The 25,964-nt window shown below is 58.0% G+C and overlaps 1 protein-coding gene across 1 annotated transcript in view; it reads right to left on the reverse strand.

Annotated features, from left to right (window-relative positions):
- The window catches only part of SPTBN4 (spectrin beta, non-erythrocytic 4), a 40,180-nt gene that overhangs the window by 8,229 nt on the left and 5,987 nt on the right, over positions 1-25,964 (reverse strand). Inside the window, 21 exon segments of the mRNA XM_030970729.1 lie at positions 930-1,208; positions 1,831-1,920; positions 2,865-3,089; positions 4,395-4,503; positions 4,505-4,656; positions 6,187-6,336; positions 11,029-11,119; positions 14,691-14,893; positions 16,716-17,472; positions 18,139-18,276; positions 18,374-19,244; positions 20,290-20,440; positions 20,533-20,835; positions 21,996-22,154; positions 22,235-22,352; positions 23,324-23,511; positions 24,269-24,381; positions 24,607-24,722; positions 24,832-24,912; positions 24,988-25,079; positions 25,166-25,339. Coding sequence (XP_030826589.1) covers positions 930-1,208; positions 1,831-1,920; positions 2,865-3,089; positions 4,395-4,503; positions 4,505-4,656; positions 6,187-6,336; positions 11,029-11,119; positions 14,691-14,893; positions 16,716-17,472; positions 18,139-18,276; positions 18,374-19,244; positions 20,290-20,440; positions 20,533-20,835; positions 21,996-22,154; positions 22,235-22,352; positions 23,324-23,511; positions 24,269-24,381; positions 24,607-24,722; positions 24,832-24,912; positions 24,988-25,079; positions 25,166-25,339 — 4,560 coding nt within the window.

Below are 25,964 nucleotides of genomic sequence, written 5' to 3' on the forward strand. Positions count from 1 at the left end.
CCCAAACCAGCCCACTCAACCCAACAAGACCAACCAATGCACTCAACCCAAGTCACCCAATGCACCCAAACCAACCCAACTAAACCCAAAACAACCAACCCCACCAACTCAATGAACAACCCAACCCAACTCACCCAATGCACCCAAACCAACCCAACTAAACCCAACCCAACCAACCCCACCAACTCAATGAACGACCCAACCCAATACAACCAACCCAACGCAACCTCACACAACCCAACCACCCAATTAAACCAACCCAATGACTAAACACAACCCAACCCAACCTCACCCAACACAACCAACCCAACCCAATCTCACCCAACCCAACCACCCAATTCACCCAATTAAACCAACCCAATGACTAAACACAACCCAATACAACCAACCCAACCCAACAACCCAATCCAACACAACCACCCAATCAAACCAACCCAATTCACCCAATTAAACCAACCCAACCACCCAACCCAATACAACCAACCCAACCAACCTCACCCAACCCAACCAACCCAACCACCCAATCAAACCAACCCAATGACTAAACACAACCCAACCAACCTCACCCAACCCAACCAACCCAACCACCCAATCAAACCAACCCAATGACCAAACACAACCCAACCCAACCTCACCCAACCCAACCTCACCCAACCCAACCAACCCAACCACCCCATTAAACCAACCCAATGACCAAACACAACCCAACCCAACAACCCAATCCAACACAACCAACCCAACCCAACCACCCAATTCACCCAATTAAACCAACCCAACCCAACCCAACCCAACCCAACCCATCAAATTCACCCAACCGAACCAACTCAACCCAACCACCCCAACCCATCCAGTTCACCCAACCCCATCCAATTCACCCAACCCCACCAACCAAGCTGACCCAGCCACCAACGCCCCACCCCAAGCCCCACCTTTCCCTTCTCCTCGTTCATCAGGAGCAGCTCCTGCTCGCCCAGCCACGACTCCACCTCGGCCACGTCGAAGTAGTACTGCTCCAGCTGGTAGGTGGCGTCCAGGGCCTGCTGCCGGCGCTCCGTCTGCTCCTGCAGCTCGGCCCAGAGCGTCCCCAGCCGCTCCAGGAGGCCCCTCACGCCCTCGGCCTCGGGGCTCTTGATGGACGCCACGGCGGCCGCGCGCTCCAACACCTCGTCCACGCGGGGCCGGTGCACCTGGATCTCCCGGCGCAGGTTCTAAAGGTGGGGTGGGGTGGGGTGGGATGGGGGGGCTCAGGGTGGGGTGACCCCCCCAGCCCCAGGACCACCAGGATGGTGGAAGGTCCCACCTTGCCCCCAAACTCCACTCGAAAAGGTGAGGAGCTGCCCCAGCATCTCCCCATGGTGAATTTTGGGGTCCCACCTTGCCCCAGAACCCACCCAAGAAGGTGAGGAGCTGCCCCAGCATCTCCCCATGGTGAATTTTGGGGTCCCACCTTGCCCCAAACCCCACCTTGACCCCATAAGCCCCTTGAGATGGGGAGGAGCTGCCCCAACATCTCCCCAACCCCTCACGGTGAATTTTGGGGTCCCACCTTGCCCCCAAACCCCTCCCCAGAAGGTGAGGAGCTGCCCCAACATCTCCCCAACCTCTCACGGTGAATTTTGGGGTCCCACCTTGCCCCCAAACCCCTCTCCAGAAGGTGAGGAGCTGCACAAACATCTCCCCAAACCCTCATGGTGAATTTTGGGGTCCCACCTTGCCCCCAAACCCCTCTCCAGAAGGTGAGGAGCTGCACAAACATCTCCCCACCACTCAAACCCCTCGTGGTGAATTTTGGGGTCCCACCTTGCCCCCAAACACGGCGCGGGTGCTGACCTGGTTCTTCTTGATGAACTGCTGGACGGTCTGGAGGTTGGTGCCTTGGTCCTTCAGCATGGCCAAGGGCAGGCGGTCCTGGACCCACATCTGGGACAGGGGTGGAGCTCGCTGTCACCACTGTCCCCCATCCCACCCCATCCCCATTTCTGTGTTCACCTCCGTCTCATCCCCACATTCATCTCATCTCCAACCTGTCTCCATCTCCATCATCTCCATCATCTCCATCTCCATCCCATCTCCATCCAATCTTCTTCTCCATCTTCAATCCCATCTCCATCATCTCCATCTCCATCCCATCTCCATCCCCATCCATCTCCATCCCATCCCCATCTCTGTCCCATCTCCATCTCCACCCCATTCACCTAAAGCTCCATCCCATCTCCATCCCATCTCCTTCTTCATCTACGTCCCATCTCTGTCTCCACCCCATTCATCTCAAACTCCATCCCATCTTCTTCTCCATCTTCACCCCCACCCCCATCTCATCTCCATTCCATCTCCGTCATCTCCATCTCCATCCATCTCCACCCATCTCCATCTCCATCCATCTCCATCATCCATCTCCATCTCCATCCATCTCCGTCATATCCATCTCCATCCCCATCCATCTTCATCCCATCTCCATGTCCATGTCCATCCCCATACATCTCCATCCCCATCCATCTCCACCCATCTCCATCTCCACCCATCTCCATCTCCATCCATCTCCATCCCCATCCATCTTTATCCCCATCCATCTCCATCCCATCTCCATCTCCATCTCCATGTCCATCTCCATCCCCATCCATCTCCACCCTTCTCCATCTCCATCTCCATCCCATCTCCATCTCCATCCTCATCCATCTCCATCCATCTCCACCCATCTCCATCCCCATCCACCTTCATCCCATCTCCATGTCCATCTCCACCCCATCCATCTCCATCTCTACCCCATCTCCATTTCCATCTCCATCTCCACCCCCTTCACCAAAAACTCCATCCCATCCCATCTCCATCTTCACCCCGATCTCCACCTCCACCCCGATACTCACCACCTCGTCCTCCAGCTCATGGCTGACCTGATGGACCTCCTTGGAGGCCAGCAGGATCCTGCGGCGCTCCTTGAGGGGCTCGATGAGGCGCACGATGCGCGTCCCCACCGCGCTCTGCCGCTCTCCCACCGCGTCGCGCCCGGCCGCCTGCGCCGGCAGCGCCGCCGCCTGCGCCTGCAGCTCGCCCACCTCCTTGTACCACTCCTCCACCTGCGACTCCATCGTCTGCGGGACACCAGGGGACACGGGGGTGACCAGGTGGCTGTGATGGGACCTACAGCACTCAGTGTGGAGCGTTTCCCCCCAAAAAAACGTCGTGGCTCCATTATGTGGTGGCCCCGTAATTTGGTGTCCACCATAAACTGGTGGTGACCCCGTCATTTGGTGTCCACCATAAGCTGGTGTCACCCACTCATAACTTGGTGTCCACCATAACCTGGTGTCACCCCCATAATTTGGTGTCCACCACAACCTGGTGTCCACCATAACCTGGTGTCCCTCCATAACGCGATCCCACCATGATGTGGTGCCCTCCCAAGGCCTGGTGTCCCCCAACACCTGGTGTCCTCCCATACCCAAACTCCCGCCAGCCCCTGGTGTCCCCCAACCCCTGGTGTCCCCATCCATGCTGTCCCCATCTCTGCTGTCCCCATGTCCTGCTGTCTCCCCATCCCCTGATGTCCCCTCAACACCTGGTGTCCCTCAACCACCCAATGTCCTCCCAACATCTGGAGACCATCCAACACCCGGTGTCCCCTCAACACCCGGTGTCCCTCAACCACCCAATGTCCTCTGAACATCCAATGTCCCCCAACATCTGGAGACCATCCAACACCTGGTGTCCCTCAACCACCCAATGTCCTCTGAACATCCAGTGTCTCCCAACATCTGGAGACCTTCCAACACCCGGTGTCCCCTCAACACCCAATGTCCCCCCAACACCCAATGTCCTCCCAACATCTGGAGACCATCCAACACCTGGTGTCCCCTCAACACCCGGTGTCCCTCAACCACCCAACCTCCCCCCAACACCCGATGTCCTCCCAACATCTGGCGTCCCCCAACATCTGGAGACCATCCAACACCTGGTGTCCCCTCAACACCCGGTGTCCCTCAACCACCCAATGTCCTCCCAACATCCAATATCTCCCAACATCTGGAGACCATCCAACACCTGGTGTCCCCTCAACACCCGGTGTCCCTCAACCACCCAACCTCCCCCCAACACCCAGGGTCCTCTGAACATCCAATGTCTCCCAACATCTGGAGACCTTCCAACACCCGGTGTCACCTCAACACCCAATGTCCCCCCAACACCCAATGTCCTCCCAACATCCAATGTCCTCCCAACATCTGGAGACCATCCAACACCCGGTGTCCCTCAACACCCAGTGTCCCTCAACCACCCATTGTCCCCCCAGCACGCGATGTCCTCCCAACATCTGGCGTCCCCCAACATCTGGAGACCATCCAACACCCGGTGTCCCTCAACCACCCATTGTCCCCCAACACGCGATGTCCCCACCCCACCTGCAGCCGGTTGAGCTGCCGGCTGACGCTGCGCAGGTCGGCGGCGCCGGTGCCGCCGACGCTCTCCAGCTGCTCCTCGAGCCGGCCCAGCCGCGCCCCCACGCCGGGCGGCTCGGGCCAGGGCGCCCGCCGCCCCGCGCCGCGCCCGGCTCCGCGCCTGGCTGGTGCTCTCCAGCTCCTGCCAGCATCTCCTGAGCTCCTCCAGCTGCCGCCGCACCGCCCCGCTCAGCTCCGGCTTGGCCTGCACCAGCTCCTCGCCTTCCTGGGAGGGGTTTGGGGTGAGGTGGGACCTCAAAATTCATCGTGAGGGGTTGGGGAGAGGTTGGGGGAGCTCCTCGCCTTCCTGGGATGGGGGCTTGGGGTGAGGTGGGACCTCAAAATTCATCACGAGGGGTTGGGGAGATGTTGGGGGAGCTCCTCACCTTCTGGGATGGGGTTTGGGGTGAGGTGGGACCCCAAAATTGATCTCGAGGGGTTGGGGAGATGTTTGGGCAGCTCTTCATCCTCTAGGGAGGGGTTTGGGATCAAGGTGGGACCCCGAAATTCACCACAAGGGGTTGGGGTGGTGGGAGATGTTGGGGCAGCTTCTCTCCTTCCTGGGGACAGGGTTGGGGCTGAGGTGGGACCTCAAAATTCATCACAAATGGTTGAGGAGAGGTTGGGGGAGCTCCTCAGCTTCCTGGGGTGGGGTTTGGGGTGAGGTGGGACCTCAAAAGTCACCATGAGGGGTTGGGGTGGTGGGGAGCAAGGTGAGACCCCAAAATTGATCTCGAGGGGTTGGGGAGATGTTGGGGCTGCTCCTCACGTTCTGGGGTGGGGTTTGGATCAAGGTGGGACCCCAAAATTCACCATGAGGGGTTTGGGGGGGACACGGGGGGGACAATGGGGAAGTTTTGGGGGGAGCCACCACGGGGGATGGGAGGGGGACACCACAGGGGGACACACGGGGGTGACACCAAGGGGGAGGTGACACGGGGGTGACATGGGGGGTGACACACGAGGGACACCACGGGGGTGACACAGGGTTGGGGGGACACAGCAGGGGTGACACCACGGGGGGGACACGAATGGGGGGACATGGGGTGGGGGGACACACGGTGGGCCGGGACATGGAGGAGGTGACACAGAGGGGACACCACGGGGGGGTGACACACGCGGCGGGGGACGCACAGGGGTGACACGGGGGAGGTGACACGGGGGGGGGGACACGGGGTGGGGACACGGGGTGGGGGACACATGGGGGGGGGGGTGACACAAGGGGGGTGACAGGGGGGTGACACGGGGTGGGGACACACGGGGGGTGTGACACGGGGAGGTGACACAGAGGGGACACCACGGGGTTGGGGGTGACACACGCGGCGGGGGGGGACGCACAGGGGGTGACACGGGGGAGGTGACACGGGGTGGGGACATGGGGTGGGGACACGGGGTGGGGACACATGGGGGGGGGGTGACACGAACGGGGGGGACACAAGGGGGAGGTGACACGGGGTGTGACACATAGGGGACACACGGGGGGAGGGTGACACGAACGGGGGGGACACAAGGGGGAGGTGACACGAACGGGGGGTGACACAAGAGGGGAGGTGACACCACGTGTGGGGGATGGGGTGGGGGGGGAGTAGCCGCAGCGCCGAACGACGCAACCAAAATTTGGGGATGGGGGGAGGGGGATGGGGGAGGAGGGGGCGGGGGCTGCAGCAACGCGCGCGCGTGCGTGGGGGGGGCGGGGGGAGGGGCAGCGCGCCAGCATCACCCCCCACCCCCCCCCCCCCCCCGCGCCCAATGGAACCTTCTCGATCCTCTCGAGCCACTCGCGGTTCTGCGCCAGCTCGGCCAGGAACGCGGGGTGCTGCAGCCACGGCTTGGGGGGGTCCCGCGGGGGGGGGTCCCGCGAGGGGTCCCCCGCCATCAGCGCCTTCTCGCGGATCCACGCATCCAGCTGCGGGGGCACGGCCAGGGCTGCGCTGACTGGGGGGGGGGGGGGTGAACCCCCCCTTTGTACACCCCCCCCAAAAAAAAAAAATTTAAAAAAATAAAATACCCTCCCCCCCAAAAAAAAAAAATCGGGAGGTGCTTCTTGGTTTTTTTCTTTAAAAAAAATTCTAAATATTCCCCCAAAAAAAAAAATTTTCAGGGGCGTCCTCTTTTTTCTTAAAAAATATCCCCTAAAAATTCCTCCGCCTAAAGAAAAAAAATAAATCAGGGGTCTCCTCTTTTTTTTTAAAAAAAAACTAAAAATTCCCCTCTTTCCAAAAAAAAATCAGGGGTCTCCTCTTTTTTTCTTAAAAAAAAAATCTAAATAAATTCCCCTCTTTCCAAAAAAAAAAAATCAGGGGTCTCCTCTCTTTTTCTAAAAAAAAAAAAACCTAAAAATTCCTCTGCCTAAAAAAAAAAATCAGGGGTCTCCTCTTTTTTTTTTAAAAAAAAAAATCTAAATAAATTCCTTCCCCCCCTCCACCATCCAAATAAAAAATCAGGGGTGTCCTCTTTTTTTTGATAAAAAAAAATTTTAAAAATCCTCCCCCCCCCCAAAAAAAATCGGGAGTTGCTTCCCCTCTTTGCCCCCCCCAACAAAAAAAAAATCAGGAGGACCCCCCCCACTTTTTTTCCTAAAAAATAAAAATAAAAAATATCAAGGGTCCCCTCTTCTTTTTTTGAGGAAAAAAAAAATTTCACCCCCCGCACCAAAAAAGCAGGAGGAGCCCCCCCCTCCCCTTTTTCCTCCTTTTAGCCCCAAAAAGAGCAGAGGGGAAAGGGGGAGAGGAACCCCCCAGATCTCCCCTCAAAAAAACCAAAAAAAAGGGGAAAGGAGCGTCCCCAAAAAAATCCCAAAAATAGCGCAGGGGACCCTCAAAAAAAATCTAAAAAAAAATTCCAGAAATAGGCGAGAAGACCCCCGAAATAATCCCAAAAATAGCGGAGGGGACCCCCGAAATAATCCCCCCTAAAAAAATCCCAAAAATAGCCGAGCCCCACCCCCCCTCCCCAAAAAAAAAAAAAAAGAAGCGGAAAGGGCGCGAGGAGCCCCTTCCCCCTCCCCCCTTTTTTTCCCCAAAAAAGCGGCGGATTTGGGGTCGGGAGGGTCGGGGGAGGGGGGTGAGGATGAGGATGGAGGAGGGGGATGGAGGAGGAGGAGGGGGATGAAGATGGGGGAGGGGGATGAAGATGGAGGGGGGGAGGGAGGAAGGAGGAGGGGGATGATGGAGGAGGAGGATGAAGGAGCAAGGAGGATGAGGATGAAGGAGAAGGAGGAAGGCTCCGGAGGCTGCGGGAGGAGGCAGAGGAGGGTGAGGAGGATGAGGAGGGTGAGGAGGAGGATGAAGAGGCCGGCGCGGGCTCCCGGCCGTGATGCAGCAGATCCCGGGCGGAGCGCGAGCGCCGGATGAGCCCGAGGAGATCCGGCCAAAAAATCCCCGGAGCGGCGGGGGAAGCCGAGCCGAGCCCCGGAGTGCCCCGAATCCGCCCCAAATCCACCCCAAAATTACCCTGAAATCCACCCCAAACTCACCCCACAATACTGACCCCAAACACATCCCAAAATTCAACCCAAATCCCCCTATATCCACCCCAAAATACACCGAAAATCCACCCCGAATCCATCCCAAAACCACCCCAAAATCCACCCCAAATTCACCCTACAATACTGACCCCAAATACATCCCAAAATTCAACCCAAATCCCCCCATATCCACCTCAAAATACACCGAAAATCCTCCCCAAATCCACCCAAAAATTACCCTGAAATCCACCCCAAATCCATCCCACAATATTGACCCCAAATACATCCCAAAATTCAACCCAAATCCCCCCATAACCACCCCAAAATACAGGAAAAATCCACCCCGAATCCATCCCAAAACCACCCCAAATTCACCCTACAATACTGACCCCAAATACATCCCAAAATTCAACCCAAATCCCCCCATATCCACCCCAAAATACAGGAAAAATCCACCCCAAATCCATCCCAAAACCACCCCAAATTCACCCTACAATACTGACCCCAAATACATCCCAAAATTCAACCTAAATCCCCCCAAATCCACCGCAAATCCACCCCAAAATTACCCTGAAATCCACCCCAAACTCACCCCACAATACTGACCCCAAATACATCCCAAAATTCAACCCAAATCCCCCCATATCCACCCCAAAATACAGGAAAAATCCACCCCGAATCCATCCCAAACCCACCCCAAAATCCACCCCAAACTCACCCTACAATACTGACCCCAAATACATCCCAAAATTCACCCCAAATCCCCCCAAATCCGCCCCAAATCCACCCCAAAATTACCCTGAAATCCACCCCAAACTCACCCTACAATATTGACCCCAAATACATCCCAAAATTCACCCCAAATCCCCCCAAATCCGCCCCCAAATCCCACCCCAAAATTACCCTGAAATCCACCCCAAACTCACCCTACAATATTGACCCCAAACACATCCCAAAATTCAACCCAAATCCCCCCATATCCACCCCAAAATACAGCAAAAATCCACCCCAAATCCACCTCAAAACTCACCCCGAATCCACTCCAAAATCACGCAAAATAACCCCAAATTCAACCACAATCCCCCCCCAAAATCCCCACCAAAACAAAAATCCACCCAAGATCACATCCAAAATCCCCACAATATCCACCCAAAAATTACCCAAAATTCACCCCAAATCCACCTCAAAATCCATCCCAAAATACCCCAAAATTCACCCCGAATCCACCCCCAAATCCATCCCAAAACCACCCCAAAATTCACCCCGAATCCATCCCAAAATCACCCCAAAATTCACCCCGAATCCACCCCAAACCACCCAAAAAATCACCCCTAATCCATGCCAAAATCACCCCAAAATCCACTCGAAGTCCACTCCAAACTGACCTCAAAATTCACCCCAAATCCATTCCAAATCCACCCCAAATCCATCCCAAAACCACCCCAAAATTCACCCCGAATCCACCCCAAAACCACCCCAAATTCACCCAAAGTCCACCCCATAATCCACAAAAAATCCCCACAAACCCCACCCCAAATCCATCCCAAAATCCCCCCAAACCACCCCAAAAATCCACCTCAAATCCACGCAAAATCCATCCCCAAAATCCCCCTAAATTCCATCCCAAAATCACCGTGAAATCCCCCAACAAATCCATCCTAAATCAGCCCCGAAATCCCCCTAAATTCACCCCAAATCCCCCAAAACCCACCCCAAATTACCCCAAAATCCACTCCCAAAACCCCCCTAAATTCCACCCAAAATCCCCAAAACCACCCCAAAAATCCACCTCAAATCCACGCAAAATCCATCCCCAAAATCCCTCCAAAATCCCTCACAAATCCATCCTAAATTTGCCCCGAAATCCACCCCAAATTACCCCAAAATTCACCTCAGAAACCCCCCTAAATTCCACCCTAAATTACCCCCAAAATCCACCCTAAATCCATCCCAAAATCCCCCCAAAATCCCCCAAAACCACCCCAAAAATCCACCTCTAATCCATCCCCAAAATCCCCCTAAATTCCGTCCCAAAATCACCGTGAAATCCCCCAAAAAAATCCATCCTAAATCCACTCCCAAAATCCCCCCAAATTCACCCCAAATCGCCCAAAACCACCCCAAAATCCACCCCAAAAGTCACCTCAAAAATCCCCCCGAAATCCCCCAAATTCACCCCAAACCCAACCCCAAATCCATGGTGGGACATCTTTGGGGTGAACCATCTCCTGGGATGAACCACAGAAGGTCCCACCCCACCACCAGCGAAGCCTCCTGAGATGCTGAGGAACATCTTGAGGAACCCCGAGGGTCTTGAGACCCCCAAATCCAACCCCAAATCCATGGGGGACATCTCTGGGATGAACCACAGAAGGTCCCACCCCACCACCAGCGAAGCCTCCTGAGATGCTGAGGAACATCTTGAGGAACCCCGAGGGTCTTGAGACCCCCAAATTCAACCCCAAATCCATGGGGGACATCTCTGGGGTGAGAGATCTCCTGGGATGAACCACAGAAGGTCCCACCCCACCACCAGTGAAGCCTCCTGAGATGCTGAGGAACATCTTGAGGAACCCCAAGAGTCCTGGGGACCCCCAAATCCAACCCCAGCTCCATAAGGTGACATCTCTGGGGCTGAGCCATCTCCTGGAATGAACCACAGAAGGTCCCACCCCACCACCAGCGAAGCCTCCTGAGATGCTGAGGAACATCTTGAGGAACCCCAAGAGTCCTGGGGACCCCCAAATCCGACCCCAAATTCCATGGAAGGACATCTTTGGTCTGAGTAATCTCCTGGGATGGACCAGGCAGGTCCCACCCCGACCACCGGCGAAGCCTCCTGAGATGCCGAGGAGCCTCCGTGGGCTCTTGGGGACCCCCTGCCCCAACTCTGGGGGAGATTTTTGGGGTCTCCCCACCCCAAACCCCACCAGTGACCTGACATGGAGCCCACCATGGACCAGGAGGTGACACCAGAGGTGACACCACCCCCGGCACCTGCAGGAGAACCTGGAGGAGAACCCACCCCCACCATGGAGGACTTTGGGGGAGGGTCTCAGATTTTGGGGGAGGTCTCAGATTTTGGGGGGGGGTCTCAGATTTTAGGGGAGGTCTCAGGAGGCCGGGCCTGACCTCGCGGCAGTCCTGGAGGAACCTCTGGAGCTCGAGGTGGTCCTGGAGCCGCCGCGTCCACTCCTGGGCCAGCTGGTGGTTGCGTTGGCTCCTGCAGGGGGGGGACCCCCTAATTAACTCTTAATTACCCCCTAATTAACTCTTAATTAACCCCTGATTAGCCCCTGAACCTCCCCTCAGAGGGGAAACTGAGGCACGAGGTTCCATCTGGGATCCACCAGCAAATCCAGCCCTGTCCCCGCTCCTGGGGGGTCCTGGGTGGAGTTTTGGGTTGGAATTTGGGTTCCTGGGAGGAGTTTTGGGGTCCTGGGTGAAGTTTTGGGGTTCTGGGTGGAGTTTTGAGGTTCTGGGTGGAGTTTTGAGGTTCTGGGAGGAGTTTTGGGTTCCTGGCAGGAGTTTTGGGTTCCTGCGTGGAGTTTGGGGGGTTGTGGGTGAAGTTTTGGGTTCCTGGGTGGAGTTTTGAGGTTCTGGGTGGAGTTTTGGGTTCCTGGAAGGAGTTTTGGGGGTCCTGGAAGGAGTTTTGGGTTCCTGGCAGGAGTTTTGGGTTCCTGGGAGGAGTTTTGGGGTTCTGGGTGAAGTTTTGAAGTTCTGGGAGGTGTTTTGGGGGTTGTGGGTGAAGTTTTGGGTTCCTGGGTGGAGTTTTGAGGTTCTGGGAGGAGTTTTGGGTTCCTGGCAGGAGTTTTGGGTTCCTGGGAGGAGTTTTGGGGTTCTGGGAGGAGTTTTGGGTTCCTGGCAGGAGTTTTGGGTTCCTGGGAGGAGTTTTGGGGTCCTGGGGGGAGTTTTGGGGTCCTGGGGGAGTTTTGGGGTTGTGGGTGAAGTTTTGGGTTCCTGGGTGGAGTTTTGGGGTTCTGGGAGGAGTTTTGAGGTTCCTGGGAGGAGTTTTGGGGTTCTGGGAGGAGTTTTGGGTTCCTGGGTGGAGTTTTGAGGTTCTGGGAGGAGTTTTGAGGTTCCTGGGAGGAGTTTTGGGGTTCTGGGAGGAGTTTTGGGTTCCTGGGTGGAGTTTTGAGGTTCTGGGAGGAGTTTTGGGTTCCTGGCAGGAGTTTTGGGTTCCTGGCAGGAGTTTTGGGGTTCTGGGAGGAGTTTTGGGGTTCTGGGAGGAGTTTTGGGTTCCTGGGTGGAGTTTTGAGGTTCTGGGAGGAGTTTTGGGTTCCTGGGAGGAGTTTTGGGTTCCTGGGTGGAGTTTTGAGGTTCTGGGTGAAGTTTTGGGTTCCTGGGAGGAGTTTTGGGTTCCTGGGTGAAGTTTTGGGGTTCTGGGTGAAGTTTTGGGTTCCTGGGAGGAGTTTTGGGGTTCTGGGAGGAGTTTTGGGTTCCTGGGTGGAGTTTTGAGGTTCTGGGAGGAGTTTTGGGTTCCTGGCAGGAGTTTTGGTTCCTGGGTTCCGTTTTGGGTGGAGTTTTGGGGTTCTTTTGGGTTTGGCAGGAGTTTTGGGGTTCTGGGAGGGGTTTGGAGTTTTGGGTTCCTGGGTGGAGTTTTGGAGGTTCTGGGAGGAGTTTTGGGGTTCCTGGGAGGAGTTTTGGGTTCCTGGGTGGAGTTTTGGGTTCCTGGGAGGAGTTTTGGGGTTCTGGGAGGAGTTTTGGGGTTCCTGGGAGGAGTTTTGGGTTCCTGGGTGGAGTTTTGGGGTTCCTGGGTGGAGTTTTGGGGTTCTGGGAGGAGTTTTGGGTTCCTGGGTGGAGTTTTGGGGTTCTGGGAGGAGTTTTGGGTTCCTGGCAGGAGTTTTGGGGTTCTGGGAGGAGTTTTGAGGTTCCTGGGAGGAGTTTTGGGTTCCTGGGTGGAGTTTTGGGGTTCCTGGGTGGAGTTTTGGGGTTCTGGGAGGAGTTTTGGGTTCCTGGGTGGAGTTTTGGGGTCCTGGGTGAAGTTTTGGGTTCCTGGCAGGAGTTTTGGGTTCCTGGCAGGAGTTTTGGGGTTCTGGGACGAGTTTTGAGGTTCCTGGGAGGAGTTTTGGGGTTCTGGGAGGAGTTTTGGGTTCCTGGGTGGAGTTTTGAGGTTCTGGGAGGAGTTTTGAGGTTCCTGGGAGGAGTTTTGGGGTTCTGGGAGGAGTTTTGGGTTCCTGGGAGGAGTTTTGAGGTTCTGGGTGAAGTTTTGGGTTCCTGGGAGGAGTTTTGGGTTCCTGGGAGGAGTTTCAGGTTCCTGGGTGAAGTTTTGGGGTTCTGGGTGAGTTTTGGGGTTCCTGGGAGGAGTTTTGGGGGTCCTGGGTGGAGTTTTGGGTTCCTGGGTGAAGTTTTGGGTTCCTGGGAGGAGTTTTGGGGGTCCTGGGTGAAGTTTTGGGGTTCTGGGTGGAGTTTTGAGGTTCTGGGTGGAGTTTTGGGTTCCTGGGAGGAGTTTTGGGTTCCTGGGTGGAGTTTTGGGGGTCCTGGGTGGAATTTTGGGTTCCTGGCAGGAGTTTTGGGTTCCTGGGTGGAGTCTTGGGTTCCTGGGAGGAGTTTTGGGGTTCTGGGTGGAGTTTTGGGGTTCTGGGAGGTGTTTTGGGGGTCTGGGTGAAGTTTTGGGGTTCTGGGTGGAATTTTGGGTTCCTGGGAGGAGTTTTGGGTTCCTGGGTGAAGTTTTGAGGTTCTGGGAGGAGTTTTGGGGGTTCTGGGAGGAGTTTTGGGTTCCTGGGTGGAGTTTTGGGGGTTCTGGGTGAAGTTTTGGGTTCCTGGGAGGAGTTTTGAGGTTCCTGGGAGGAGTTTTGGGTTCCTGGGTGGAGTTTTGGGGTTCTGGGAGGAGTTTTGGGTTCCTGGGAGGAGTTTTGGGGTTCTGGGAGGAGTTTTGGGTTCCTGGGAGGAGTTTTGAGGTTCTGGGTGAAGTTTTGGGTTCCTGGGAGGAGTTTTGGGTTCCTGGGACGAGTTTCAGGTTCCTGGGTGAAGTTTTGGGGTTCTGGGTGAAGTTTTGGGTTCCTGGGAGGAGTTTTGGGGGTCCTGGGTGAAGTTTTGGGGTTCTGGGTGAAGTTTTGGGTTCCTGGGTGGAGTTTTGGGGGTCCTGGGTGAAGTTTTGGGGTTCTGGGTGGAGTTTTGAGGTTCTGGGTGGAGTTTTGGGTTCCTGGGAGGAGTTTTGGGTTCCTGGGAGGAGTTTTGGGGGTCCTGGGTGGAATTTTGGGTTCCTGGCAGGAGTTTTGGGTTCCTGGGTGGAGTTTTGGGTTCCTGGGAGGAGTTTTGGGGTTCTGGGTGAAGTTTTGAAGTTCTGGGAGGTGTTTTGGGGGTTGTGGGTGAAGTTTTGGGGTTCTGGGTGGAATTTGGGTTCCTGGGAGGAGTTTTGGGTTCCTGGGTGAAGTTTTGAGGTTCTGGGAGGAGTTTTGGGGGTTCTGGGAGGAGTTTTGGGTTCCTGGGTGGAGTTTTGGGGGTTCTGGGTGAAGTTTTGGGTTCCTGGGTGGAGTTTTGAGGTTCTGGGAGGAGTTTTGGGGATCCTGGAAGGAGTTTTGGGTTCCTGGGTGGAATTCTGAGGTGCTGGTTGGAGTTTTGGGTTCCTGGGAGGTATTTTGGGGGTTCTGGGTGGAGTTGTGGGTTCCTGGATGGAATTCTGAGGTGCTAGGCGGAGTTTTGGGATCCTGGATGGAGTTTTGGGTTCCTGGGTGGTGTTTTGGGGTTCTGGGTGAAGTTTTGAGGTTCTGGGTGGAGTTTTGGGTTCCTGGGAGCTGCTGGTGGCTCCGGGGTGCTCCTGGTGGCTCGGGGGTCTCCACGGCGGCACCTACTTGGCCCGAAGCCCCTCCATGGCCTCGGCCACGCGGTCGCTGTGGAGGTTGCGCTGGCGCCGGAGGCTCTCGCCGGCCTGCAGGACCAGCTGGACCTTCTGCAGGTTCAGCTCCAGCGTGGTGGTGAAGTCCTTGTGCTTCTTCAGCGCCTTGGTCACCCCTTCCACCGTGTCCGGCAGCTCGGCGTGGGCCAGCGTGGTCTCCTGGGAGGGTTTGGTGGGGCTGGTGAGCTCTGCCCTGGCCTTGGGGTGGTCACCTCAATGCCACAGGAGCACCACCAGGACCTTGTGCCACCCAAATCCACCCACCAGGACCTTCCACCACCCAAATCCACCCACCAGGACCTTCCACCACCCAAATCCACCCACCAGGACCTTCCACCACCCAAATCCACCAACCAGGACCTTCCACCACCCAAATCCACCCACCCAAAATCCTTCACTCAAGACCTTCTAAAACCATTCCCACCATCCAAAATCTTCTTCCACGCATCTCCATCAACCAGAACCTTCTCCCTACCATGGTCCCCATCACCCATCCACGATCTCCACCGCCCCAGACCTTCTCCCACCCCTCATCCCCATCACCCATCCATGATCTCCACCAACCAGGACCTTCTAACCATCACCCCCATCCATCCATCCATCATCCATCCATCCATCCATCCACCATCCATGATCTCCACCACCCCAGACCTTCTCCCACCCCTCATCCCCATCACCCATCCATCATCTCCATCAACCAGGACCTTCCAACCATGGTCCCCATCACCCATCCATCATCTCCATCAACAGCTTCCAACCATCCCCATCACCCATCCATCATCCCATCAACCAGACTTCCAACCATGGTCCCCATCACCCATCCACGATCTCCATCAACCAGGACCTTCCAACCATCATCCCCATCCATCCATCCATCATCCATCCATCCATCCATCCATCCATCCATCCATCCATCCATCCATCCATCCATCCATCATCCATCCATCCATCCATCCATCTCCACCCCCCAGACCTTCTCCCACCCATCGTCCCCATCACCCATCCATCATCTCCATCAACCAGGACCTTCCCACCATGGTCCCCATCACCCATCCATGATCTCCATCAACCAGGACCCTCCCACCATGGTCCCCATCACCCATCCATCATCTCCATCAACCAGGACCTTCCCACCATGGTCCCCATCACCCATCCATCATCTCCATCAACCAGGACCTTCTCCTAACCATGGTCCCCATCACCCATCCATCATCTCCATCAACCAGGACCTTCCCACCATGGTCCCCATCACCCATCCATGATCTCCACCACCCCAGACCTTCTCCTAACCATGGTCCCCATCACACATCCATGATCTCCATCAACCAGGACCTTCCCACCATGGTCCCCATCACCCATCCATGATCTCCACCACCCCAGACCTTCCCAACCATGGTCCCCATCACACATCCATGATCTCCATCAACCAGGACCTTCCCACCACGGTCCCCATCGCCCATCCATGATCTCCACCGCCCCAGACCTTCTCCCACCCCTCATCCCCATCGCCCATCCATGATCTCCACCACCCCAGACCTTCTCCCACTCCCCCCCATCGCCCATCCATGATCTCCACCAACCAGGACCTCCCAACCATGGTCCCCATCACCCATCCATGATCTCCATCAACCAGGACCTTCCCACCATGGTCCCCATCACCCATCCATCATCTCCATCAACCAGGACCTTCCCACCATGGTCCCCATCGCCCATCCATCATCTCCACCACCCCAGACCTTCTCCCACCCCTCATCCCCATCACCCATCCATCATCCCATCAACCAGGACCTTCCACCATGGTCCCCATCGCCCCATCCATGATCTCCACCGCCCCAGACCTTCTCCCACCCCTCATCCCCATCGCCCATCCATGATCTCCACCACCCCAGACCTTCTCCCACCCCTCGTCCCCATCGCCCATCCATGATCTCCACCACCAGGACCTCCTCCCACCCCACCACACCACCACCTGCTCCCCGACCTGGTTGTAGAGGCTGCTCTGGCACTGCTGCACGTCCCTCAGGAAGAGGTGGAAGACGTGGGACTGCACCAGGAGCTCCCTCCTCATCTCCCAGCTCTGCAGGAGCTTCCCCCAGCCCGCGTCCAGCTTCTGCAGCCACTGCTGGAGGGACAGCGAGGGCACCTCCATCTCCTCCAGCGCCAGCAGCTCACTGGCCGCCTGGATCTTGGCGTAGTCCTCCTCGTAGCCGTTGATCTCCTCCTTGAGGGCCACGTGGACGTTCAGCAGCCTCTCGGCCTCGGCCAAGCTGTCGGGGACCTCCTCGGAGCCCACGGCCGCTTGGGTCTTCACCAACCACCCCAAGAAGTTGTCCAGGTCCTGGATGAACTGCTGGAGACGGCCGGCGATGGTCAAGGTGTCCTCGCAGCCTTGGAGGGCCCTCTTGAGGTTGTCCCACTCCTCGCTGATCTCCTCGAAGGGCAGCAGGATGTCCAGGGCGCGGCCGGGGTGGGCGGCGGCCAAGGCCTCGCCCTCCTGCTGGAGCTCCACCAGCCGCGGCTCCAGGACCACCAGGGCGGCCTCCATGGTGGACAAGCGGCGCTGCAGGGCCAGGATCCCGCCCAGGTCGCTGCCACCGGACTGGGTGGCCTCGATGGCTTTCCTCTTCTCCCGCACCTGCGCCTTCATCTCGCTGCACTCCAGGAGGAAGTTCTGGATCTTCAGCACGGAGCTCAGCTGGCTCTTCTTGTTCTCCACCAGCTCCACCACCCGGTTCCAGCTGGGTGGGGATGGGGACAGGAGCGGGGTGAGAACCTCCCCGAGCAGGGATGGGGCCCACCAGGATCAGAAACAACCCTTGGGATGGGCTGGGAATGGTGGCCTGGAGACCTGGACTCCATGGGGACGTCCCACCACTGGAGAACCACAGGTTGGGGGTCTCCAGACAGCCCCACACAAAGCTTCCATCACCAAGGAGACCTCAAGAAGGTTGAGACCATTTCAGGACCCCCAGGATGGGCTTGGACATTGTTGGAGAGGGAACCCATGGGGACGACCCACCACTGGAGAACCACAAGTTGGGGGTCTCCAGACAGCCCCACAGAAAGCTCCCCCCACAAAGGAGACCTCAAGAAGGTTGAGATCATTTCAGGACCCCCAGGATGGGCTTGGACCATTGTCCTGGAGAGGTGGAACCCATGGGGATGTCCCACCACTGGAGAACCACAGGTTGGGGGTCACGCAAAGTTGCCCCCACCAAGGAGACCTCAAGAAGGTTGAGACCCAGTTCAGGACCCCCAGGATGGGCTTGGACCATTCCACTGGACACCCGGACCCCACAGGGACATCCCACCACCGCAGAACCACAGGTTGAGAGTCTCCAACCCCACCACGGAAACCCCAAGAAGGTCAAGGTGCACCTCGGGTCCCCCCACCACGCCCGTACCGGCTGTTGAGATGGTCCTGGCAGGACCGGACCTCGTCGGAGCTGGGGTGGCCACCATCCACCAGCTGCTGCACCACCTGGTTGACGTCCAGGATGCGCCCCATGACGCTGTTCATCTCCTGGTCCAGGCTCTCAAACCTGAGCAGAAGGACACGCTGCGCAGGTCCACCACGGGCACGAAGAACCTCAACCACCCAGCCTCACGAAGAACCTCAACCACCCGAGCCCACCCCACCTGTGCTGCACCACCTCGACCTCATCCAGCTCCTCAGGAACCTCCATCTTCTCCAACCACTGCTCCTTCTCGTCCACCCACACCTCGCAGGCGTGCACCTCGCTGAACATGCGGTAGACGGCCAGCGCGTCCTGCAGCCACTGCGTCCTCAGCACGGCCACCTCAGCCACCTCCCCGTAGAGCTGCTCCACCTCCACCACGCGGATCTGGATGTCCACGCCCTGCCGGTGGTCGGGGGCCAGCAGAGCCAGCTGCTTGCGCAGGGCCAGGACGGCGGCGCGGTGCTTCTCCACCTCGTCCACCACGGCGCGGTGCTTGCGCAGCAGCGCCTGGCTGGAGTAGTCGTCGTGGCCGAAGTCGTCGCTGGACACGATGCGGTAGATGTCCTGCAGCCAGGCCACCAGGTCGTCCGTCTCGGCGCTGAACTGGAAGAAGTTCAAGGCGTCCTCCAAGCGCTGCTGGTGGAGCCCCGTGATCTCCTCCAGCTTCTTCCACCTCAAGCAGACTTCTCGCATCTTCTCCTGGATGCCCACGGAGCTGAAGGATTTCTTGGCCAGGATCTTCTCGCCTTTCTTCATGGTCTGGTGGAGCAGAGCCCGGCGGTTGCCCAGCTCGCCCAGCATGGTCTTGTGCTTGTTGGTCAAGGTCAGGACGCTGCTGAGGTCGCGGCCGCAGCTCTTGGCGGCCAGGATCTTCTCCTTCTCGCGGATCCAGGCCTCGGCCTCCTCCATCTCCTGGAAGAAGGTCCAGAGCTGGCGGGAGTCCTCCAGCTCCTTCCTCCTCTTGGCCGCCAGCTCCTCCAGCTCCTCCAGGCACGTCTGGACGTGGTTGACGCGGTTGCAGATGATCTGGGGGTCGCAGGGTTGGTAGCCTGGGCCAGGAGAAGGGGCTTAGATGGTGGCAGGGGCTGGCCAAGGGTCACCGGCCATGGAGGTGTCCGAGGAAGGACCGGACGTGGCACTCTGGGCTCTGGTCCTAGGTTGGACTCAAAGATCTCAGAGGGTTTTTCCAACCTCATGGGTTCTGTGGGGACTCTTGCTGGTGGCCCACCAGGATCTTGGGTTGACCATTCCATGGCCCACCAGGACCTTGGGGTGACCCTTCCACGATCAACCAAAGCTGTGGGTCAACCTTTCCATGGGCCACCAAGATCATGGATTGAACCTCCCATGGCCCACCAAAACCTCAGCTGACCCTTCCATAGCCCACCAAGACCTTGCCTGACCCTCCCATGGTCCATCAAAACCATGCCTGACCCTCCCATGGTCCATCGAGACCTTGGCTGACCTCCCATGGTCCATCGAGACTTTGGCTGACCCTCCCATGGTCCATCGAGACCTTGGCTGACCTTCCATGGTCCATCAAGACCTTGGCTGACCCTCCCATGGTCCATCGAGACCTTGGCTGACCTTCCATGGTCCATCGAGACCTTGGCTGACCCTCCCATGGTCCATCGAGACGTTGGCTGACCCTCCCATGGTCCATCAAAACCATGGCTGACCCTCCCATGGTCCATCGAGACCTTGGCTGACCTTCCATGGTCCATCAAGACCATGGCTGACCCTCCCATGGTCCATAATTGGCTGACCTTCCATGCCAACCTTGGCTGACCCTCCCATGGTCCATCGAGACGTTGGCTGACCCTCCCATGGTCCATCAAAACCATGGCTGACCCTCCCATGGTCCATTGAGACCTTGGCTGACCCTCCCGTGGTCCATCGAGACCTTGGCTGACCTTCCATGGTCCATCAAGACCTTGGCTGACCCTCCCATGGTCCATCGAGACCTTGGCTGACGTTGGCTGACCCTCCCATGGTCCATCGAGACCTTGGCTGACCTCCCATGGTCCATCAGACCCTTCCCAAAGCCAAACACCTCCCTGTCCCCTGGTCGCCCACCCTGGTGGCCCCCGTTACCCTCCAGCTCCGAGAACTTGAGCGCGGCGGCGTTGAGGGCCTGGACGCGCTCAGTCTGCGCCGAGATGTCGGCCTCCAGCAGCCCGTGCTTCTGCAGGAGGTCCTCAACCTCCAGCAGATGCTTCCCCAAATCCTTGGAGACCAGAAGAACCTGGAGAAGGACCCAAACCGCGTCACCCGTCGGCGGCGCCGCCGGAATTCCGCCGCGCCGCCCACGATCTCCTGCGCGGTCCCCACGTCCACCTGCATCTCCTCCATCCAGTCGATCATGTAGACCATCTCCTGGAAGATCTTCTGCAGGGCCAGGTTCTGCTCGAGGCGGGCGCGGCGGGCGCGGACCAGCTCGGTCAGCAGCGCCCACTGGCGCAGGATGTTGTCCTTCTGGGCGCCGATGCGCCGCGTGTCGTAGTAGCCCTCGGACTCCATCTCCAGGGCCAGCTCCACCACCACCTGGATGCGCTCCTGGTACGAGGAGATGTCGGCCTCGATGGCCTCGTGCTTCTTCATGGCCGCCTCCACCGCCGGCAGGTCGTAGCCGAAGTTGTCCTGAAGGGGAAGGAGATGGAAGAGTGAGAGTCACCCCCTCCTGGTGGGGTGGGGGGTCCCAGCCCTCCATGGTCAATGGGAGGTCCCACCAGCCCTCCATGGTCAATGAGGGAGACCCCTCCTGGTAAGGAGGTCCCACCAGCCCTCCATGGTCAATGAGGAGATTGAGGAGGTCCCACCAGCCCTCCATGGTCAATGGGGAGATTGAGGAGGTCCCACCAGCCCCCATTAAGCAAGGAGGTCCACCGCCCTCCACGGTCAATGAGGAGATTGCGTTAGGAGGTCCCACCAGCCCTCCATGGTCAATGAGGAGGTCAAGGAGGCCCCCCCGTCCCCCATCAGGTCCCACCAGCCCTCCATGGTCAATGAGGAGATTGAGGAGGTCCCACCAGCCCTCCATGGTCAATGAGGAGATTGAGGAGGTCCCACCAGCCCTCCATGGTCAATGGGGAGATTGAGGAGGTCCCACCAGCCCTCCATAAGCAAGGAGGTCCAATCCCTCTCCACAGTCAGTCAGCAGGTTCCACCAGCGGTCTATGGTCAATGAGGTCCCACCAGCCCTCCATGGTCAATGAGGAGGTCGAGGAGGTCCAACCCCCTCTCCACGGTCAAGGAGGTCCCACCAGTCCACCATAATCAAGGAGGTCCAACCCTCTCTCCATGGTCAATGAGGAGGTCAAGGAGGTCCCACCAGCCCTCCATGGTCAATGAGGAGACTGAGGAAGTCCCACCAGCCCTCCATGGTCAATGAGGAGCCCAATGAGGTCCAACCCGCACTGCCTGGTCAAGGAGGTCCCACCAGTCCACCATAATCAAGGAGGTCCAACCCTCTCTCCATGGTCAATGAGGAGGTCAAGGAGGTCCCACCAGCTCTCCATGGTCAAGGAGAAGGTCCAACCACCCCTTGCCTGGTCAAGGAGGCCCCACCACTCTCCGTGGTCAATGAGGACACTAATGAGGTCCAACCCCCTCTCCATGCTCAAGGAGGAGGTCAAAGATGTCCAACCACCCCTCCCCTCCTCAAGGAGGACCCCAATGAGGTCCCACCACCCTAAATGAGGTCCCACCACCCAACACTGCTCTCCTCACCCTCACCCCACCCAGGGATTGTCCCACCCCAAGCCGAAGGTCCCCCCGTGACCCCTCCCAGGCCACCCCACCTGCGAGACCAGGCGCTGGTTCTCGTTGAGCCACGTCTCCCTCATGACGGCCTTGTGGTCGAAGCGCTGGGCCAGCAGCTCCAGCTTCTCCTGCCGGATCAGCTCGTTCCTCAGGGCCACCTCCCGCTCGTGCTCCGCCTTCTCCAGGCACGTCCAGGCCTGGTGGGTGGGGACACGGGCTGGTCATGGGGCTCCCCAACCCCCAGCGGGGTGGTGGGACTCCATCGCCACGTCCTCACCTTGTTGATGTCGGAGATGCTCTTGCCCTCGCTGGGCACGTAGAGCTTGCGGTTGGTGGCCCGGAGTTTGCTCTGGATGGTGAAGAGCAGCACCTCGAGGTTCCCCTTCTCCTGGAACCTGCGGGGTGGCACCAGCGGGGAGGTCTCTGTCACCACCAGCGCGAGCCAGGACGCCACCACCGCGCCCCAGGTTCCACCACCACCAGTTTGGGTTAAAATGGGACCTCCTCATCACCACCATGAGATGGGACCTCACCACTCCCCAGGTTCCACTACCACCACTTTGGGTTAAAGTGGGACCTCCCCATCACCACCAGCGCGAGCCGGGACGCCACCACCGCGCCCCAGGTTCCACCACCACCAGTTTGGGTTAAAATGGGACCTCCCCATCACCACCATGAGATGGGACATCACCGCGCCCCAGGTTCCACTACCACCAGTTTGGGTTAAAGTGGGACCTCCTCATCACCACCACCATGAGGTGGGACATCACTGCGCGCCAGGTTCCACCACCACCAGTTTGGGTTAAAGTGGGACCTCCTCATCAGCACCACCATGAGACGGGACATCACCACCCCCCAGGTTCCACCACCACCCCTTTGGGTTGAAGTGGGACCTCCTCATCAGCACCACCATGAGATGGGACCTCACCACCCCCCAGGTTCCACCACCACCACTTTGGGTTGAACTGGGACCTCTCCACCACCGCCATGACCATGACCACCACCCCCATGTCCCACTGCCACCAGTTTGGGTTGAACTGACACCTCTCCACCACCACCATGACCATGACCACCACCATCACCACCACCCATGTCCCACTGCCACCAGTTTGGGTTAAAGTGGGACCTCCCCATCACCACCACCTTCAGGTGGGACCTCCCCACCATCACCCCCACCACCCCTCAGGTCCCACTGCCACCAGTTTGGGTTGAACTCGGACCTCTCCACCACCACCATGACCATGACCACCACCACCCACCCATGTCCCACTGCCACCAGTTTGGGCTGAACTGGGACCTCCCCAGCACCACCAGCACCAGCAGGGTGAGGTCCCGTCCCACCACCAGCCCAGCAGGAGGTCCTCACTTGACAGGTTTCTCCAGGGTGCAGAAGGCGGTGAAGGCCTGGAGCTGCTGCTGGACGCCGGTCAGCGAGTTGGCGAACTTCTGGTTGGTGATGATGGTGATGGTGTGGTGGATCCAGGCCAGCAGCTCGGCCGCCAGCGCCTCGTAGCGCGCCGTGATGGCCGCGATCTCCATCACCTGGTCCAGCACCTGGTGGGGTTTGGGGTGGGCTTGGAGGTCCTGCAGGAACCCCCCGAGAACCACCTGGGGCTGGAGGGGTCACCAGGGTCCGGCCAGGCCGGGAGGTGGGTGGACAAGGGATGGACAAGGGATGGAGAAATGGTGGACAAAGGATGGAATAGGAATGGACAAGGGATGGACAGAGGGGTGGACAAGGGATGGACAGAGTGATGGACAATGGATGGACAAAGGATGGACAAAGGATGGACAAAGGATGGACAAGAGATGGACAAGAGATGGACAGAGGGATGGACAGAGGGATGGACAGAGGGATGGACAAGGGATGGACAAGGGGTGGACAGAGGGATGGACAGAGGGATGGACAGAGGGATGGACAGAGGGATAGACAAGGGATGGACAAGGTATGGAGAAATGGTGGACAAAGGGATGGACAAGGGATGGAATAGGGATGGACAAAGGATGGACAAAGGATGGACAGAGGGATGGACAGAGGGATGGACAGAGGGATGGACAGAGGATGGACAGAGGGATGGACAGAGGGATGGACAAGGGATGGACAGAGGGGTGGACAAGGGATGGAGAAGGGATGGAGGAGGAGACAAGAGATGGACAAGGGATGGACAAGGGATGGACAGAGGGATGGACAGAGGGATGGACAGAGGGATGGACAGAAGGATGGACAGAGGGATGAGACATCCAGGGACAGTGGGGTGGACACCCCATGGAGCTGGGGATGGAGACCCCCAGGACCTGGGCCAAGCCCCACCTTCCCGATGCGCTTCCCCTCCACCGCCAGCGCCTTCATCTTGGAGAAGTAGTGGTAGAAGGACACCACATAGGTGATGATGGACTTCTCATCGGGGTCCTCCATGTTGACATCTGGTGGGGGGAAGGGACAGAAGGTCAGGACCACCCCCCACCCCAAACCTCCACCCCAGGACCACCAGGGATGGTCCCACCAACGGTGGGCTGATCCATCAACCTTGACCCTTCCCAGAAAGAAAAAAAACCCTCGCTCCCAAAAAACCCAGACGGTGGAGATGACCCCACCCCACGTGGCTGGACAGACGGACGGACGGACAGATGGACAGACCCCATCCATACCCTCAGGGTCCAGCAGCTTGCTGAGCCCCAGGTGCTGCTCGGCCGTGTTGAAGGCCTGCTGGAGGTTGTAGGTGGCGTTGGACTTGGTCAACTTGTGGAAGTCGATGAGGTCCGGCCTGGGGTGGGGTGGACACGGTCACCTCGACGCGCCCTCCTCCAAAAACCCTCAGAGGTGACCCCCAACATCCGGGAGGTCCCTCCCGTGTCCACCCCGCCGGCGCTGACCGGTGCCTGTGGATGAGGGCGTTGAAGGCCAGGCCGTCCCTCCAGCTGGTGGTGAAGTTCTGGATGTTGACCTCAGGGTAGCTGTGGAGGACACCGGGGGTCACCACGGGTCACCGGACCTCCTGAGGGGTCCATGCCACCACCTGAGGTCCTCACCCCGCCGTCTTCATCTGGCACCAGAGCAGCAGCGCGTCCTTGGCCAAGCGCGTCTCCCGGTTGTCCTCGGTCTTGATCTTGATCACCTGGATCTGGGGGAGGAACGGTCAGGAGACACCTGGAGGTGGAGGAGAAGAACGAGGACAAGGGGAGGACACGGAGAGGAGCCTGGTGGCACCTGGAAGCGGAGGATGATGGTCCAGATGAGGCCGAGGGTCAGGCGGTGGTTGCCGTCCACGATGTCGTGGGAGCCGACGTTCTCCAGGTGGACGCGCTGCTCCTTGAGGAACTGCAGGGCCTTGTCCACGTTCTCCAGGGAGTGGATCCGCATCCGGCCCCGCGTCGGCTTGGGCTGGGGGGACACGGGGACATCCGGCATGGACAGGGTCCTGCCACCCCACCCCACCAGAACCGGTCCCAAACTGGTGATGGTGGGAGCTGGAGATGGTGGAGAGGTCCCAGTTCCACCCAAACTGGTGATGGTGGGAGCTGGAGATGGTGGAGAGGTCCCAGTTCCACCCAAACTGGTGATGGTGGGAGCTGGAGATGGTGGAGAGGTCCCAGCTCCACCCAAACTGGTGATGGAGAGGTCCCACCTCATGGTGGTGGTGGTGACGGAGAGGCCCCAGCTCAACGATGATGGTGGTGATGATGATGGTGGTGGTGATGATGGTGGTGATGATGATGGTGGTGGTGATGATGGTGGTGGTGGTGATGGTGGTGGTGGTGATGATGATGATGATGATGATGGTGGTGATGATGATGATGGTGGTGGTGGTGATGATACTCATGGTGGTGGTGATGATGATGATGGTGGTGGTGATGATGATGATGGTGGTGGTGATGGTGGTGATGGTGGTGGTGATGATGATGATGGTGGTGGTGATGATGATGGTGGTGGTGGTGATGATGGTGGTGGTGGTGATGATGATGGTAGTGTGATTGGTGGTGGTGGTGTTATTTGTGGTGGTGATGAT

The sequence above is a fragment of the Camarhynchus parvulus genome, unplaced genomic scaffold (assembly GCF_901933205.1).
Source record: "Camarhynchus parvulus unplaced genomic scaffold, STF_HiC, whole genome shotgun sequence".
In the NCBI taxonomy this organism is placed as follows: Eukaryota; Metazoa; Chordata; class Aves; order Passeriformes; family Thraupidae; genus Camarhynchus; species Camarhynchus parvulus.